This window comes from Lynx canadensis, chromosome A3 (genome assembly GCF_007474595.2).
Source record: "Lynx canadensis isolate LIC74 chromosome A3, mLynCan4.pri.v2, whole genome shotgun sequence".
NCBI lineage: Eukaryota > Metazoa > Chordata > Mammalia > Carnivora > Felidae > Lynx > Lynx canadensis.
This window is the reverse complement of record NC_044305.1, coordinates 20,772,985-20,789,941: the sequence shown is the minus strand read 5'-3', so window position 1 is coordinate 20,789,941 and position 16,957 is coordinate 20,772,985. Positions and strand designations below refer to the sequence as shown.

Sequence of the window (16,957 nt, the reverse complement as noted above, 5' to 3'; positions counted from 1 at the left end):
GTGAGTTCGAGCCCCACGTCGGGCTCTGTGCTGACAGCTCAGAGCCTGGAACCTGTTTCAGATTCTGTGCCTCCCTCTCTCTCTGCTCCTCCCCTGCTCATGCTCTTTCTCTCTCTCTCAAAAATAAATAAACATTAAAATTTTTTTTTTAATTTTCTATTTATTGCTGAGTGTGGGATCCCCTTTGTTCTAAGCCTGGATCCCCACTGTGTGCCCGCCAGTTCCTTGAGGCCACTCGCTTTGCCTCCATGTCAAGAGCGGATGCTCCTATCCCAGAACTCCCAGCAAGAGTCCTGCGTGTTACCTTCCTTGAATCAATTTCTGTGGCTGGATGAATGCACACCATCTTCTTTTCTTTTCTGGTTGGTTGGTTGTTTGTTTTCTGGAGAGCTTGTCCATGGATGGCTTTTGGATGCAGGTAGAGTGGATCCAACAGAAGGTTGGGCTGCAGGAAGAGGATGGCAGCGGGGGCATAGACCTGCTCCCACAGGGTGAGGAGCCTGCTGGCTGCCAGAGGGGCCCTCCGACAAGGGGAGATGTGGCAGGGGCCAGTCAGGAACCGGAAAAGGAAGGGGCCCTCCCTCACATCTGGACTGGTGCAGTATCTTCTTCACCGATTTCCCTGCCCCACCCTTGATCCCAGCTGTCCTGTCTCCATCTCTTCCACCCAATGGTCAAAATGGTCTTTTTATAATGTAAATTAGATTATGCCCTCCTTAGATTAAGTCAGTTAGCAATATTGATGAGTGCTTATTACATGCCAGGTACTGTTTTAGGGCACTGGGGATACACAGTGAACACAAATGAAAGTCTGTCCCCTGGTGGAGCTAACATTCCGAATGCAATTCTAAGTACTCTGCTCAAAAATTTGGATGTCTCCACATCTCTCAACTCAGAGTGACAGACAACCACGGGGCCCTGTGTATCTCTTACGACATAAGCACCCCAATTTAGCAGGTGTAGAGCAGCAGTCACTGTCATTATGAAGGTGGATGATGGTAATGATGGTGATGATGATGATTATGGTGATGATGATGATTGATTGTGCTGATGATTGGTGATGGTGATGATGATGCAATGCTAGGTGATGTGTGATGATTGGTGCATGGTGCTGACTGATGGTGTTGGATGATGGAGATGGTGATAGATGATGATGGTGATGGCTGCATGGCTGGCTGATGGCTGCTGGTGATGATGCTGCTAGTTGCTGCTATGGTGATGGTGATGATGCTGGTGCTGGTGCTGCTGGTGCTGGTGCTGATGCTGCTGATGCTGCGCTGGTGCTGCTTGGTGATGCTGCTGGTGCTGGTGGTGTGGTGCTGGTGCTGCTGGTGCTGCGCTGCTGCTGCTGGTGTGCTGCTGGTGCTGCCTGCTGCTGCTGCTGGTGCTGGTGTGCTGCTGGTGCTTCTGCTGCTGGTGCTGCTGCCTGGTGCTGGTGTCGCTGCTGCTGCTGCTGGTTCTTTCTGCTGCTGCTTGTTGCTGTGCTGCTGGTGCTTGTGCTGCTGCTGGTGATGGTGCTTCTTGCTGGTGCTGCTGCTTCTGGTTGTGCTGCTGCTGTCTGCTGGTGCTGCTGCTGCTGGCTCTGCTGGTCCTGCGTGTTCTGCTGCTCTGTGCTGCTTATTGTGCTGCTGTGCTGCTGCTTCTTCTGATCTGATGGATGATGATGATGGTGATGATTGATGATGTGATGATGGTGATGATGATGATGTCTAACTGCTCTGGAGGTTAACAGGGCTCAGCGAGGCAGTTATACCTACAACAGAAGCTCCACAAAGCCACAGACATTGTCCGTCATTTTCACCGCTGCATCCTCAGTGCCAAGCACATTCTCATACTCTGTCCTTATTGGTTCAGTGGATGAGGTCATTGAAAGAGCATCCACATGGAAACCTCCTTGGTTTGGCACATATTTCAGCCCCCGGTTTCCAAAACATGTGGCTGTATGGGACACACTGATCCCCCCTTGGGGAGAGGCCTGAGGGTCTGCCGTGGCATCTCAAGCGCAGAGCACACACGGGGGCTGGAAGAAGTGGGAGATGCCCCCACTGCAGGAAACCAACCTGCCACCATGACCTGGCCAGCAATCTCATTTCAAACAAAACAGAAAGACTGGGGCCAGGGTGGATAAAGGAGAAATCTGTGTGAACAACTAAATAAAAACAGGAGCTATTTTAGACCCGCAAGGCAGCAGGAGCCTCTGAGCGGCCCGGGCCAAGAATGTGAATATAGTCACCGTTTCTCTCTAACTTCTGCTTCTGGCGAGTGGTGGTGGATGCTCCTTCTAATGGGTGGGACATCGACTTTTTTGATGTTTTGTTGTTGTTTTGGCTTTTTTTGAAATAGGCTCCATACCCGCAGGGAAGCCCAATGCGGGGCTTGAACTCAGGACTACGAGATCAAGACCCAAGAGTCGGACACTTAACCGACTGAGCCACCCAGGCGCCCCGGGTATTGACTTTTTTAAAGAATAGATTTGACTGAGGGGCGCCTGGGTGGCTCAGTCGGTGAAGCGTCCGACTTCAGCTCAGGTCATGATCTCACGGTTCGTGAGTTTGAGCCCCGCGTCGGGCTCTGGGCTGATGGCTCAGAGCCTGGAGCCTGCTTCCGGTTCTGTGTCTCCCTCTCTCTCTGCCCCTCCCCCGTTCATGCTCTGTCTCTCTCTGTCTCAAAAATAAATAAACGTTAAAAAAAAAAATTTAAAAAAAAAGCAATCTTGGGTTTTGTGAGCCACCAGGGCCTGGTTGACTAACTTGGTTAACGCTGGGCACAACCCTGCACACACCCGTAGGTCTGCTCACACACGTGTGTGCCACTTCTTCCTTGAGCTCTTGGCTGTGCGCCACAATGAGGAAGGAACGCACCAGGCCGACGTTTCCTTATTTCCCGGCTGTGATCTGAAGGCCCTACTGCCTTAGAGTAACCTGGGGAGGCTGTCCCAAGGGCAGATGTTCCAACTCCTGGGTGGAATCTCTGGAGGCGGGACGCAGGAACCTGCGGTCTCAACATGTCCCCACGATTGGGATGGCTGGTTTTGCTGTTGGGACCACAGTGAAGCCTGGTGGGGCGATCTATTCCATCATAAATAAGATCTTGCCTAGAGAGGGACTTTCCAAGGGGACACCGACAGCTCGCCCACGCTCGACACGGCTGGGCCCACGTGATTCTGCGGGGGTCTCCGCCAGATCTGGGAGGAGTGAATTCATTGCTGCATTCCAGAACCAGAAGATACCAGGGGCCGCCTCAGCCTGCTCTGTTCCCCAGGGGTTGCAGTGGTACAGGCTTAAATCTAGACAGTGGTTCATCCCATTGGTGTCCCCCGTATTCTCAGGTGTCTTGCTAGATTTCCCCATTGAAAAGCGTAGTTGGTGTTAGGGGGTCTCATGATCAGATATGTGGATGTCCCTTGTGTCCACGTGGGTAAGTGATTTTATATGAGGCTTCGGTTACTGCCCGTGGTTGAGCGTGTAGCTGGGTGTGTTCATCTCGGTGTTCACTGTCGGCCGAAGGAGAAGTCGGATCACCGTGGCTGCAGGATACGGGCCTGCCAGGCCTCCTTGGAGGCCAGGGCTTGGAAGGTGACCACCAGGGGCTCCTGTCCACCCTGACGCAGACCCAGAGGGCTGCTGTGCGCCGGCTGGACGTCTACACCCGCTCAACCCAAAGACGGCACGAAGCACCTGCCGGAGGTGTCAGGGACATCTTTGGGGGCTTCAGTTCAACGGTGAGTGAGTAGCATAAGAGTTACTGCAGGACGTGTCTGCCCGGGGCCTCTGCGAGGCCACCACATCCTAAGTGCGACAGTGATTCTGTTGCAGGGCTGTGTTGGGGTGTGTGTGTGTGTGTGTGTGTGTGTGTACAGTGGGAATGCTTGCCTGTGCACCTGCAGGCCACTATGTTCCCACTTTCCATGCAGGTCTTTAGTGGCTATGGGATCTTGGGCAAGATTTCGGCACCTCAGCTGCTGCACCTGTGAAGGGGTTGGGACTGGCTCCTAAGTCCCGGGGCCGTGTGTCATCGGCTGCCCGCGGGGCTAACTGGGAGCCATCTGTAACTCGCAGAGGAAGTGTTTTCAGAGGATGGGGACTCGGTTAGGAAACAGACCCAGCTCAGTTCCGGGGCTTCTAAGTCTCCTCCGGGTAAGTGGCCCGCATTCTCCAGGCGTGGGCATTCTCCAGCTACGCCACGGGCTGCTCTGTGAAGAGAAGGTTCACACCCCTGAGCATTTCACTCTTCCGGCAGGTGCTTGGGTAAAGGCCTGAATCCGCAGCCTAAGAGCTTGCTTCCTGGAGTCATGACCTCAGCCCCCGATCTTAGACAGTTGCTGCTGGGTTTAGTGAGCCCGTGCCCTTGCACGGGAAATCGCTTCCTAGAGCTCTGGGCTGGGAATCGATGGGGAGGTGGCCGGTCCTGACTGCCTCTCTGTTCTGTTTCCAGCCGCAGAATCTGGGCGGAGGCAGGCAGGGAGGGGAGGAGGGAGGAAGCCTTCCACGTGGACGCTGCCTGCTCGGGACAGGCTGTTTGGCTCCTGCAGAGGCCCCGCCACCCCCCACCCCCTCCCCGGAGGCACCTGCTCAAAGTGTTCCCTGCCGGTGAGCACACTGCCCAGAGGGCTGGTGGCGGGACCCATCCTTGGGCACCAGCACACCCCGCCTCGCCCTCCTCACCCCTCCGTGCTGCCGGGCACCCAGCGCTCCGTTGTTGATTCCTCAGCTACCTACCCAGTAACTGCCCGCGTCGGGAACCGGGGAGCAGGGAGCTACGGGCACGTATGTTCTTCTTCATGTCCACTTACGTTCTTTGTCTTTATGCTTAGAAAGTCCTCCTTCGTCCAGCAAACTGGTCACTGTCCACCTACCTGCACGTGTTTTTCTGGTTCTTTTTTGAATGAGTTTCGGTGTCTGGTGTGAAAGAAAGAGACCCAACTTCTGCTTTCCTTTGTTTTATTTCCAAAAGGCTCAACTGCCTCAGCACATTTCCTTCCAAATGAGAATGTAATCGTTTATATTTAGGTTTTTAAGACCGAAATAAAGTGCATGGTAAGGTGCGCCCATATTTACCGTGCACAGCTTGATGTGTGCACTGGGTAACTCCCGCCAGATCCAGATCTACCCCTGAAGGCTCCCCCGTGCCTCCCCACTCGATCCCTGTTCCCCCCCCCCCCGCAGGGAAGCCACTATTCTGACCCCTCTCATCATGTGGAGGTTTCCCAGGTCCTGCTGTTACTAAAAGGAAAAGGTTCTCCACGGACCATACCTTGATGTGGTTGGATAGGTAACCCCGGGTAGCCGGCCCTGGGCCTTGTTCCAGAAGCTTCCCATGCACTGGCTCGTTTCCTTACCTCACCCTGGAAGGTGGGTGCTGTCACCACACCCCAACTTCACCGGCAGGAAAGGGGCCGGGAAGCCCAGAGCGAGATGACAGAGCTGACGGATCCTGAGGTCCGAATGGACCCCCCAGCCCCCAGCCTTCCCCGGACGCCCGTTACTCCCCACTGTGTAGGAAGTACGCTCCCTCCCACAGGAACCCCTACTCCACCGTGAAAACACTTTCATTCACTCAAATAGAAGGTTTCCTTTTCATTTTGAGATACTTTTAGACTCACAACAAGTTGCAAAATTAGTACAGAGTTCCCGTGGACTCTTTACCCAGTTTCTCCCCGGGGAAAATATCTTGCGTAAGCACAGTGCCTCAGGCAAAAGTTTTAAGTAATGCCTTTCAACTTCTGAAGCCTCAGGGACAATTAATGCTCAACATTGTCTTACCTTCTAGACTTGATCATTGGATTGCCCCCATTAAACTGGGAACGATAATGTTCAATGATCTAAAGATACCACTCGTTGACTTTTATGATGGACGAGGCTTTATGCCGAGTACTTCGCATGCACGATTTCACTTCATTCTCCTATGCTGGCAGTAATTCCCTGAATCAGTAAAAAATAGTAATCGTTAACAATTGTTGACCACTCACTGTGTGTTAGGTACTGTGTTGTATATGCTGTATCTAATTTAATCTCCCCAAGTTCTGTGAAGCAGATACTGTCATTAGCCCCACTTTACAAGTGAGACCCGTGACACACAGAGAGGTAAAATGGTTTACCCAAACTCACAGGGACCGTCAGACTTTGAGCCGAGAAGGTGTGATTCCACAGCCTAGGCTGCAAGCCCTAAGCTGTAGGACAGCCATAACATTATTACGTACCACCTCAGCATGCTTCCTGTCCCTTCTTAGAGCCCTCGACTGGGTCACTGGGGAATCACCTGGTGGACTCATCCAGGCCAGGCGAAACAAAACAAACCCCTCAGTCCCTCTCCCTCCCGTTTTTCATCTCTGGCGGCAGGAAGGCCCTGGGGCTGCCTGCAGAACCCCACTGTGGCCTCTAGATGGCGGGGCCGAGCACAATTTATTTTCCAATTACTATTCCATCATTACTCAGAGTAATCCCAGGAGGAGCGTTGTAGCTGTGGGTGGCACTGCTAAGGGTAAAGACAGATGGGGCGAGGGAGAGCGACAAAGGACCAGAATAGAAGCAATGATAAGAGGTCCGTGGGGTGTTCCCTCCCCTTCAGCCCTTCCTGTTGGAATACAAGTCATGAAAACAGCTTCCATTTATTGGGGCCTCGCTTAGGTTGGACCCTAAGCACTTTATACCCCTTAGGCCATTTTACAAAACCCTATGAGTCGGGCACTATGTCACGATCGGAGATGGGGATTTAGAGGCTCAGAATGTGATCCAGTCAGTCAGCGATAGAGTTTGAACTTGAACCTGGGATGGAATCCTGAGCCCCTGCTCTCTCCTCCTCATAACCTCTTGCGGGGGGTGGGAAAGCCTCAACACAAGTCAAAGCACCTGACCTGAGCCATTGTCTTCACTCCCCTCCCTAGGAGTTTAGGATCCCCAAAGGCAGATTTGGGGATAGGAGACTTGTCTCTACAGGACATGTGGGAGATCTCTGCTCTGGCCTCTAACCCCACCACTGCGCCTGGCGCCCTCCTTGGCTTGGTCCTGAAGAGGAGTAAGACCGGGAAGCAGGAGGCACAGGTCTGTGGTCCTGGTGCTTCAGAAACTCTCATCGAGGGAGCTGTGTGGAGAATCTTCCACGAACACATACTTAGCTGCCGTATTTCTTTCTGTTATTTATATACATATACGTGTATTTTTGCACATGAAAACAATCCCTACTCATTGTAGGAAATTTGGAAAGTAGAGCAAAACACAATAAGGAAAAATATAATTCAGATATAAGTGTTTTTAACTTTCAGTGCATCATCTTCCTCTGTGTGTGTGTGTGTATCTTTTTTTCACTAAATATAGAATTATGGACATTTCCCAGTGCATCATTCAATTATTGCCACAATAATGCATCATCACAAACAACCCAAACTCACGACTTAAAACAATTAGTTACTTTCGTTTGCATGTTTTTGAGTGAACTGGGGGTTGGCTGGCTGATCTTGGCTGGCTTTGACTCAAGCTATTGGGGTCTGGGTCTGCTTCTAATGTCTCTCATCCTTCTGGGCCCAGCAGGCCATCTGAGGCCTGTCCTTATGGCGTCAGTGGCAGAAGCAAAGGAGAGCGAACCCTGTCACACAAAGCATTTTAAATCTCTGCCTGCATCATGGGGATCATTGGTCCGTTGGTCCAAGCTATCACCTGGTTGACTAGCGAAGGAATGGCGAAGTATCTTCTGTTTCTTTAATGGGAAGAGTTCCAAATTCATATGGCAAAGGGTGTGGATACAAGGAGGCGGAACGAACTGGGAACAATGTTATTATTTATCACAACTATCCAGAACATTCTTTGAAAACATGGTGTTTACTCAGGGTAGTTATTTTCCTCCTTAGGGATATATTCTAACTTATTTAACCATTTCCTTATTACTGGACGCTTATTATTTCCTTGTTTCTCTTATCAAAAACCACGATCTCAATTCTTCTACATGAAACTTTGAATGTGTCTTAGATTATCTGGAACTTACCTACTAAGTTCTTGGTGTTAGTTACCCTTCAGTGGTCCGTTGGTTCAGAGAGTGTTCATTTCACTGCATCATTGTCAACATGATACATTGTGATTTTTTGTTTGTTTCTTTAAAGACAAGAAGATGGTGGGTAAGACAGACCAGGGGTAGGGGGTTTGCAGAGGGGTAGACAGTTGAAGAGAGAAGGAGGGTCGAGTAGATTTGGAAGGAAGAGCTTGCCCCGGAAGACTGCAAGACAGAATGAAGAAGACCTGGGAATAGGTCTTGGGAACTTGGCCCCTGCCTGCAGGGCTAAACCCTCCACCCCAGACCACTGGTACACACCTTACCCAACGCTCCCTGGGGCAGCAGCACGTTTTCCTTTCAACGCCTCTTTATCAGCTCAGATTTTTTTGATCTGTGATGCAGCTAATGTTTTCATCACTGCCGAGACCAAGGGTTCTGCTCGAGAGATGTGAGGTTTGAGCTCAACCATTCTCCAGAGAGCTCGGTCCTCACGCAGGGAAAGAAGTCCGGCTCCAGTCGCCCAGATCTTGCAGGTTGGAGCCCAAACGTCATTCCAGGATGTGAAATGCCCCTTCGGCTCTTGACGTCCCACAGAAACACGCCGAGGTGTGCCCCTCGACTCCCTGCTGGAAGCTGACTGCAAAGCCCTCCCCAGCACCCCGGGCCCGCTGATCCTTCAGGCCGTAAGTTGTCCCCAACTTAGGCTCGTTTAGCGCATGAGAGGCTGCATCTGGGGCCACTGTTGGGAGATGTCTAGTCTGGGGGGGTGGTAAGAGCGTGGACCTTAGAATAGGGAATCCTGGTTTCAAATTCTGGCTCTGACACTTGCTAGCTCGGAGACTGGGGGTGAATTTTTGGACCTCTGTCAGTATCTGTGAAGTGAGTTTATCGTAACAGTATCCCCTTTTTGTTAAGGGCTAAATGAGAAAAAGGGATATAAAGCCCTCAGAGCACCAGTGGGCCCTGGAAGCAGCCAAGAAGGCCATTGTCCTACTCCTAGCTCTCTCTCCTTCCCGGTTTTCGCGGGAGACAAAGACACCCCTTTGAATCCTACTTTGCAAGGTGCTGGTTGAAACGTTGGCTTCCTTCTCTCATAGCTGCTGTCCTGTTCTGGAAAAGAGAGGACTGGGGCACCTGCATGGCTCAGTTGGTTAAGCGTCCGACTCCTGGTTTAGGCTCAGGTCATGATCTCACGGTTCCGTTCATGGGTTCGAACCCCGTGTCGGGCTCTGCCCCGTGTCGGGCTCTGTGCTGACAATGTGGAGCCTGCTTAGGGTCCTCTTTCTTCCTCTCCCCGCCCCCCCCCAAATAAATAAATAAACTTTAAGAAGAAAACAGAGAGAGGGCTGGACACGAAGGCATTCTCAGGGTCAAGGTAATGGTCTGGCTTCCCCCACGTCATCCAGGCTGCATCTCTCCCCTTGAGCCAGGAGAGAATGCAGTTCCCAGCTTGTTAGCGTTCTGTGTTTGGGTGAGGGCATTCTAGAAGGGTGAAAGCAAGGAGACAGCGCAGCATGGCAGGCTGGGGAGGCTGCGGGCCCTGGAGGCAGCCTGCCGACGGGTATTGAGCGAAACCCTGTGCCATGTGATTTACCCAATTAGACCGTTTAATCCGCGAAGACTGTTATGGCCACGTTCTAGACTATACTAAACGTTAAAGTGGCCGCGTTTTTTGCTTCAGCCGGTTGTCATGTAAAATGCTATGAATGAGGTGTGTGTTAAAAGAGAAACTTTCGGAAGGGATCTATGCCTCAAGTTTTCGTACATTTAAAGGCTTAGCTTTATTTTTCTGTAAAGTGCGGCATATTCCCACATTTGTGCATAGTCCTACTGATCAGACGTTTAAAACTATTTCCAATACTTCATTAAAATAATTATTACAGGGGCGCCTGGGTGGCTCTGTCGATTAGGCGGCCGACTTCCGCTCAGGTCATGATCTCGCGGTCCGTGAGTTCTAGCCCCGCGTCGGGCTCTGGGCTGACAGCTCAGAACCTGGAGCCTGCTTCATATTCTGTGTCTCCCTCTCTCTGACCCTCCCCTGTTCATGCTCTGTCTCTCCCTGTCTCAAAAATAAATAAACGTTAAAAAAAATTTTTTTAAATAATTATTACAGGAAAATAAAAGAATGACTCAGCCCTCATAGGTGGGTGCTATTACTTTGCAGATGAGGAAACTGAGGCCCAGAGGAGGGGTAGAGCAAGTGTTACTGGAGCCTTGGGCCAACTGCTCATCGGTGCCTCTCCTTCCTCCTGGGAAGGGGGCAAAGGCTGGAGAGAGATTTCCACACTGGCTTTAAAAAAATTTTTTTTTAAGTTTATTTATTTATTTTGACAGAGACAGAGACAGGGTGAGTAGGGGAGGGGCAGAGAGAGAGGGAGAGAGAGAAAATCCCAAGCAGCCTCCGCACTGCCGGAGCAGAGCCCCGTGCGGGGCTGGAACTCATGAAACCACGAGGCCATGACCCAAGCTGAAACCGAGAGAGTCGGATGCTTAACCGACTGAGCCCCCCCCAGGGGCCCCTGTACGCTGGCCTTTTCAGCGGGGACGAGTGTCCCCGCTACGACGCGTCCAAGTTGCTCAAGAGGTTCCTCCGGGAGCTGCCAGCGCCTCTGGTCCCTGCCGAGCACCTCCCGGCTTCCGCCGCGCTGCCCCGTGAGGATGCCCCAGCCCTTTGCCTTTGAGGAGAAGAGCATTTGATGTCAGTGGCCTTGGTTGGACAGGGGGCATGGGGGGAGGACAACCTGGTCCCTGTGATCTGACGCCGATGGGGGAGGAGCTGTGTGTGTGAGGGTACACGTGCGTGTGTGTGCATGTGTCTGGTGAGTGCCATGTGCGTGCGTGTGTGTGTGTAGTGTTTGCAGGTGTGCATGTGTGCATTTGCAGGAGTGTGCATGTGCGTGTGTCCACGTGCAGGTTGCCTGTGTGTATGCTGCATGCACATGTGCATGAGTGTGTGCACATGTGCCTACACGTGCAGGTGTGCATGTGTGTACGGCGTGTATCGGGTGCGTGTATGTGTATTCATGACTATATTGTGTGTGTGCATGTGTGTGTGTGACGAAACACACACCTCCAGCCTCTGAAACCACTGTCCACTAAGCCTGAAGGTGGGCTCTAACTCTGGGTCCCCTGCTCCCTGGCTCCCTCTAGGGGCTAAATGCTCCTCCACACACACACACACACACACACACGCACACAGTACCAAATCAGGGCTGCAGCCCCAAGTTCAACAAATAAGTATTACCCTGTGTGCGGTGCTGGGACGGGGAAGAGGCCACGGTGACCCTCGCGGGCTCTGCCTGTCTCCTGCTAAGCCGTGATTCTTTCCGGCCAGGTCGCCTCTTTCTTGGTCTCTCAGGTGCGAGAACTGAATAACAGCAGTGGCCGCGCCCCCAGCTCTGCGACGGGGGCCTCGAGACCTGGCCGCGAAGATTACACGCAGAGAGGGACCAGGTGAGTGTCCCCCACGCCACGGGGACAAGCGCCGCTCACAACCTGGCTGCCGGGACCGGCGCTGCTGTTTCGGCCACCAGGGGGCGCGCCGGCCCCGTCGGAGCGAAAGAGGAGGTGATGTCTCTGGAAACCCGGGAGGAGAGGCCTGGCTGAACAAGGAGGATACTGGCGCGCTGTGGGGACTTCCAGCAGCGCTCTCCCCTGCCCCACGTTCGGGCAGCCTTTTGTGTGCCTGACCGAGGGTTAGGGAAGTGGGGGTTGCTTGGTGAACTGTGGGGTGATTGGGGTGAGGAGAGGAGTGGTAGAAAAGAAAGGCCTTCCGAGAATATCCAGTGCTCCTGGGAGGAGTCCTGAGCAAGGTTCCGTATTCAAGTCCTGAACAGAGAAATGGACCAGTGTCCCGTTGTGCATGAGGTGCGTTTATATAAACCTACACGCTTGTGTCTGTCGATGCATTACATGCACTCCTGTTGCGTGTACGAGAACAAAGGCATGTGCACACGAATGTTTCCGTGCCTGTTTGTGTATGCACGCTTTGGGGACATCACGTATGTGAACATGACATGCTCTGTGCGCACACCGCTGGCGTGCATGTGTATGTGTGCATCTTGTGTTTCTAGCGTGGGTGTTCGTGCAAGGGCACGGGTATGTGTGTTTGTGCTCACAAATTTGAATTCCAGGCATGCATGTGTGTGCCTCTGTGGATGGATCTTTTTTCTCTGCAGACTCCCAAAGTGGCAAAGGTCCAGGTGACCCGGCCTATCGCAGATCCCCTGGGGCTCTGACCTCCAGCACCAAAGTAGCCCATATCCTCAGGCAGTCACAGAGCGCCTCAGTCCTGGTTCACAGGGTCAAGAAGGCAATAAGAACACAGACAGCCTCCTTCCTCGATAAGGGTCACTTCCTTGAGACAGGAGACTTTCCCCTGCAGGGGGAAGATGCAAAGAGAGGTCAGCCCCTCAGAACTGAAGGCCACGGACGCCAGTCGCTCATGCCATTGGCTTTTCCCTTTCTGGGGTGGTCAGAACTGGGTTCTGCAACCTTTTTAGAGAGCTTCTTGGCTCCCAATAATAATGATAATAGCCACCATTCATTCATTCATTCATTCATTTAACAGATATTTAATGAATGTCCACTATAGGTCAGGTGCCATGTGGAATGCTAGAATCGCAATGAAAAGGACAGAGGCCCTGGACTTACAAGCTCACGGTCCTGTGGAAGACAGAGACAGGAGCCAAAAGCCACAAAGTAAATATCAAGTTACAAATGGTATTAGGTCTTACAAGGCATACAAGGAGCAATGTGAATGCAAAACAAAGAGCCTGGTATCGTTAGTATCGTTTGAGGACGGAGGTAGGGCTTCCAGGCACAGAAAACTGCATGTGCAAAGGTCCTGAGGAAGCTGAATGTGGGGCTGATACGCAACTGTTGTTCCAGGATGCAAGAAACAGCTTGAGCTCTCAGGAGTGTCAATGATGGAGTTGGCATAAAGGACTCTTGGATTGCCAGTCCTTAGCAAGTGTCTAGTCCACTTCCTCCTTGTGTGGATGGGAAAACTATGGATCAGAGAGGGAAAGGGACTTGCCCAGGGCCACACAGCAAACTGGGGACAGACTCTGGAATTGAACTCAGGATGTCCATCATTATAATATGATCATTATATAATAATTATATGATAATTTTAGTATCATATGTAATTACACAATATCCATCATCCACCTTGACTCAGAATTTGCCGCTCACGGCAGACTCCTATCCCTGTCTGTCACCCACTGTCCCAACTTCCTCACAGGCTCCATCCCGATGCTCTTGTGACAGGGGGACCCACGGCTGGCCGCCCGAGTGCTTGTCCAACTGTCTCTTCCCTGCCTTTGGGCCCTGGGCTCCTGCATGGGCTCTACCTCTTGGAAGGCTCTTTTTCTTTTTTACTGTTTATTTATTTATTTTGAGAGAGAGCGTGCACACGCGCGTGTGTGTGTGCATGCACAAGTGGGGGAGGAGCAGAGAGAGAGAGAGAGAATCCCCAGCAGGCTCTGTGCCATCAGCGTGGAGTTGGACGCGGGGCCCCATCTCACAACCGCGAGATCACGACCTGAGCCAATATCAAGAGTCCGATGCCCACCGACTGAGTCACCCACGCACCCCTCTCTCAGGAGGGTCCTTAGGTCTCATCTCCCACCTGGCACCCAAAATCCGTGAGGACTGCCCCTTCCAGGCTTGGGGGCCATAAGCAGTTGATCTCGCTGTCTCTGGAAGAAAAGGTCAACGGTTTTTGGTCTTTCTTGTGGCAGGAGGTCCGTGAAGCCAGCCGACATCCTAACCCTGACATCTGCAGAGGTCTATTCCCCAGAAAGAGGGGTAGCTGTGAGCCACAGCAGCCAAGGCTCATATAGGTAGGGGTGGAGGGGGGGTGTACTGGCCTGATGAGGCTCCGGGCAGACCAGCAGCAGACCCACAGGTGAACATCGCCTGGACCCACGTGACCTACCTCTTAGATCTGTATGGCGCATTAATGGGTCATTAAACCGAGCCCCACCTAAGCCCTGGGACTCTAAGGAGCAGCCCCAGATGCCACCCCCCTGCCCCTACAGCCTGTGTGCCTGGTTTGGGAGCACATCTGCTTGAGGGGAAAGGTCTAGACCTTCCTCCAAGGCAGCGTCCTCTGAAATGCCTCTCAGATCCCCCAGAAGACCTGGGGCTGGGGCTGTCTCCTCCCCGCACGACCAGCACACAGAGCCCCCTCGCCCATGCGCTCCCCAGCCCTCAGGACGGTGGCTCCCCCACCATGCTTGCCGTATGGCACCAGCTTCCGGGGACTTGGATCTCCATGGAGTGCTGTCCGTGATTTCCAACCTGAGGAGAAGAAAAAACGAAGCACCTCTCTCAAGAGGCAGCTTTTTTTTTTTTTTCCGGGAAAAATTACTTTGGAAGTGGCTGGGGACAAAGTCAGAAGAGCTCTGTGGCCTTGGGCAAGCCCCTTGCCTTCTCTGAGCCCCCTTGGAAGAGGAGGAGTTGGGCCTCAGGGAGGCTGTGGCCCTGAACAGCCCACAGAGAACTGGAGAGACAGAGGCCTCCCTCCGCAGCGCCCACGATCGAGCTGTTGCTGGGTACAATCTTGTCATTTTGTGATATCATATTTAAACGCCGCGTGAAGATTAAAGGCACAAGTGAAATGTCGCTTTTACTTCAGTCACGGGTTTTTTTTTTTCTCCCCAGTCCGGCTCTTGGTGGGGGCTGTCCTTTCAGTGAGTTAACCTGCAAGCTTGGTGATGAGAAGGCCTTGCCGTGTTTGTTTCTCAACGGGCTCTGGCGATACCTTGAACCTGCTGCAGCTGCCCAGAGGGCCAGGGAGAGGACCCAGGACTCAGGAGAGGGAGGGATGAGTGATCACAGCAGCTGCTGAAGGTGGTGGGGGTGTTGTAGGGACAGATCCTCTCCCTCTCATCTCCTAGGGTCCCAGGCTTCTCCCTTCCTCCTGCCCCTTTCTGGGTCTGTCTCCTCAGAGCAGGGGAAGCCTCATTCATTCATTCATTCATTCATCTATTCAGCAATGAATTTCTTAGCCACTTAACATATGCTGAGAGCTTTACAAGTTTAACCTCCACAATAATCCAGTGTCTCCATTTGGATTCCTCCAGAAGCCTACTTGAGACTAGTCGCATTGGCTGCCCCATTCTCTCATTAATAGGGCTGGGATGACAGAGAGCTGTGGGGATGGAGGGACAGCCCTGTAACCTGGGCAGGAGGAGGGGCAGGTGCCTCAGTGGATGCTGGGAGCCCAGGCCCAGCTGTGCTAACTTTGCACCCAGGGTGGGCCATCAGCCACCAGTAGAGGATCCCAATTTAATCACATGTCAGTGTCCCCATTCATCTTCGGCTCTATCTGAGGACTCATCTTTTTCCACCCTGTGGCATCATGGTGATTGATGATCCTGCACCAGCCCTGCCGCTGGGTTAGCACAGCTCGCAGTGGGTACCCAGCTTCTCCGGGTGCTTTGCAGTTGGGGCTGGCTTGGGCTGGGATCGTATTTCTTTTAAGGAGCCCTGTTATGGACTGAATTATGTCCTCCCCCCGCCAACTGTTTTTTATATGTTGGAACCCTAACCCCCACCTTGACTGTTTTTGGAAATACGGCTTTTAAGGAGGTAATTAAGGTTAGTTGAGGTCAGAGGGTGGGCCCCAAAATCATAAGACTGGTGTCTTTATATGAAGAAGAGATGCCAGAACCCTCTTCAGGCACACAGAGGAAAGGTCATGTGAAGGCACAATTAAAAGGCAGCTAGCCACAAGCCAGGAAGATAGTTCTCCCCAGAAACCAGATTTTCTGGCACCTTGACCTTGGACTTCTAGCCTGCAGAGCTGTGAGAAAATAAATGTCTTGTTGTTGAAGCCCCTTAGCCTGTGGTGTTTTTGTTATGCAGCCTGAGCAGACTGAGACAAGCTTCCAGCTTCTTGGAGGAAGGAGGATGGGGTTTGGAAAGATGCCTTCAGGCGGGAGTGTTTTCCTGGGCAAAGACAGAAATGACCCCTGAGCAGAGGAAGCGTCTCACTTGGCATTCCCGTGAGTGCCTCTCTGGGAGAGGCAGTGTTTAGTGGTGGCCAGACGGGGCCGGAGGGCAGCCCTGAGCTCCAGTCTCCCCATGTGGGGCTGCGGATAACTTGCCCAACCTCTCTGTGCTCCTAGAGGTTCAACTTGCTGCTCCTACGTCACCACAGAGGATGGAAGGATGACATGACCGAATCTGCAGCCACTCCGCAATGACATTCGGTGCCCAGCACTGGACTAGGCCGGGGCCACAGTAATAAACAAGACAAGGAAGGTCTCGACTCTCGTGGAACTCATAGACTAGAGAGACACGCTAATTCAGAAACAAAATTACTTCACCTCGTGATAAAACTTTGTCGGAGAAAGAGGGTGAAGAGAATGTGGGTGAGTCTCTGTTTTGGGTGGCCAGCAAAGGGCCTGAGACTGGGAGCCCCCAGGAGCCGACCTTGAACCGAAAATTGGAGGATAAGCAGTTTATTTGGGAGGCAGTCCCAGGAAGACCCCGTCAGGAATAGAGATGGGAAGGCTGGAGTCAGGGTGGGGTGTGCTAATGAGCAGGGTTCAATGGAGGGCAGGTGGGGCTTGACGCTGCAAGGATTTCTGGGTAAGGGTGCTTCGGCCACCTGTCAACTAGGGAGTAAAGAAGGTACAGTATCATCCACCGACTCCTCCTGCACTGGTTGAGGCCGCTTCCAGAGGGGTTAATTCCCTGGCACATCTGGTCCATTTCACAAATACAAGGGTGACCATCTTCCTGTGTCACAGAAGGACCCTGGGCAGGGGGTCGCAGATACTTGTGACAGGAAGTCACCAGTGAGGTCAGAGTCGGTGTGAGTGCCGAGGGGATGTGGGCCGGGGCAGATGTGAGTGTAGCACCTGCTACGGAAGGCCTGAGAGGTGGCACTCCAACTGACATCAAAAGGAGGAGAAGGGGCCAGCCCCCGGAAGAGCCAGGAGGAGGGGTCTGCAGGTAC

The 16,957-nt window shown here is 52.6% G+C and overlaps 1 protein-coding gene across 1 annotated transcript; it reads left to right on the top strand.

Annotated features, from left to right (window-relative positions):
- The first annotated feature begins 397 nt into the window (after positions 1-397).
- ARHGAP40 (Rho GTPase activating protein 40) lies at positions 398-12,330 on the top strand. The gene is given in 16 exon segments (XM_032592760.1): positions 398-491; positions 3,507-3,725; positions 4,065-4,136; positions 4,315-4,333; positions 4,435-4,589; positions 4,711-4,766; positions 5,388-5,476; positions 6,884-7,186; positions 8,093-8,103; positions 8,578-8,666; positions 10,497-10,649; positions 11,318-11,366; positions 11,369-11,469; positions 12,162-12,210; positions 12,213-12,254; positions 12,257-12,330. Coding segments are annotated over 16 exon segments (1,575 nt in total).
- The last annotated feature ends 4,627 nt before the right edge of the window (positions 12,331-16,957 follow it).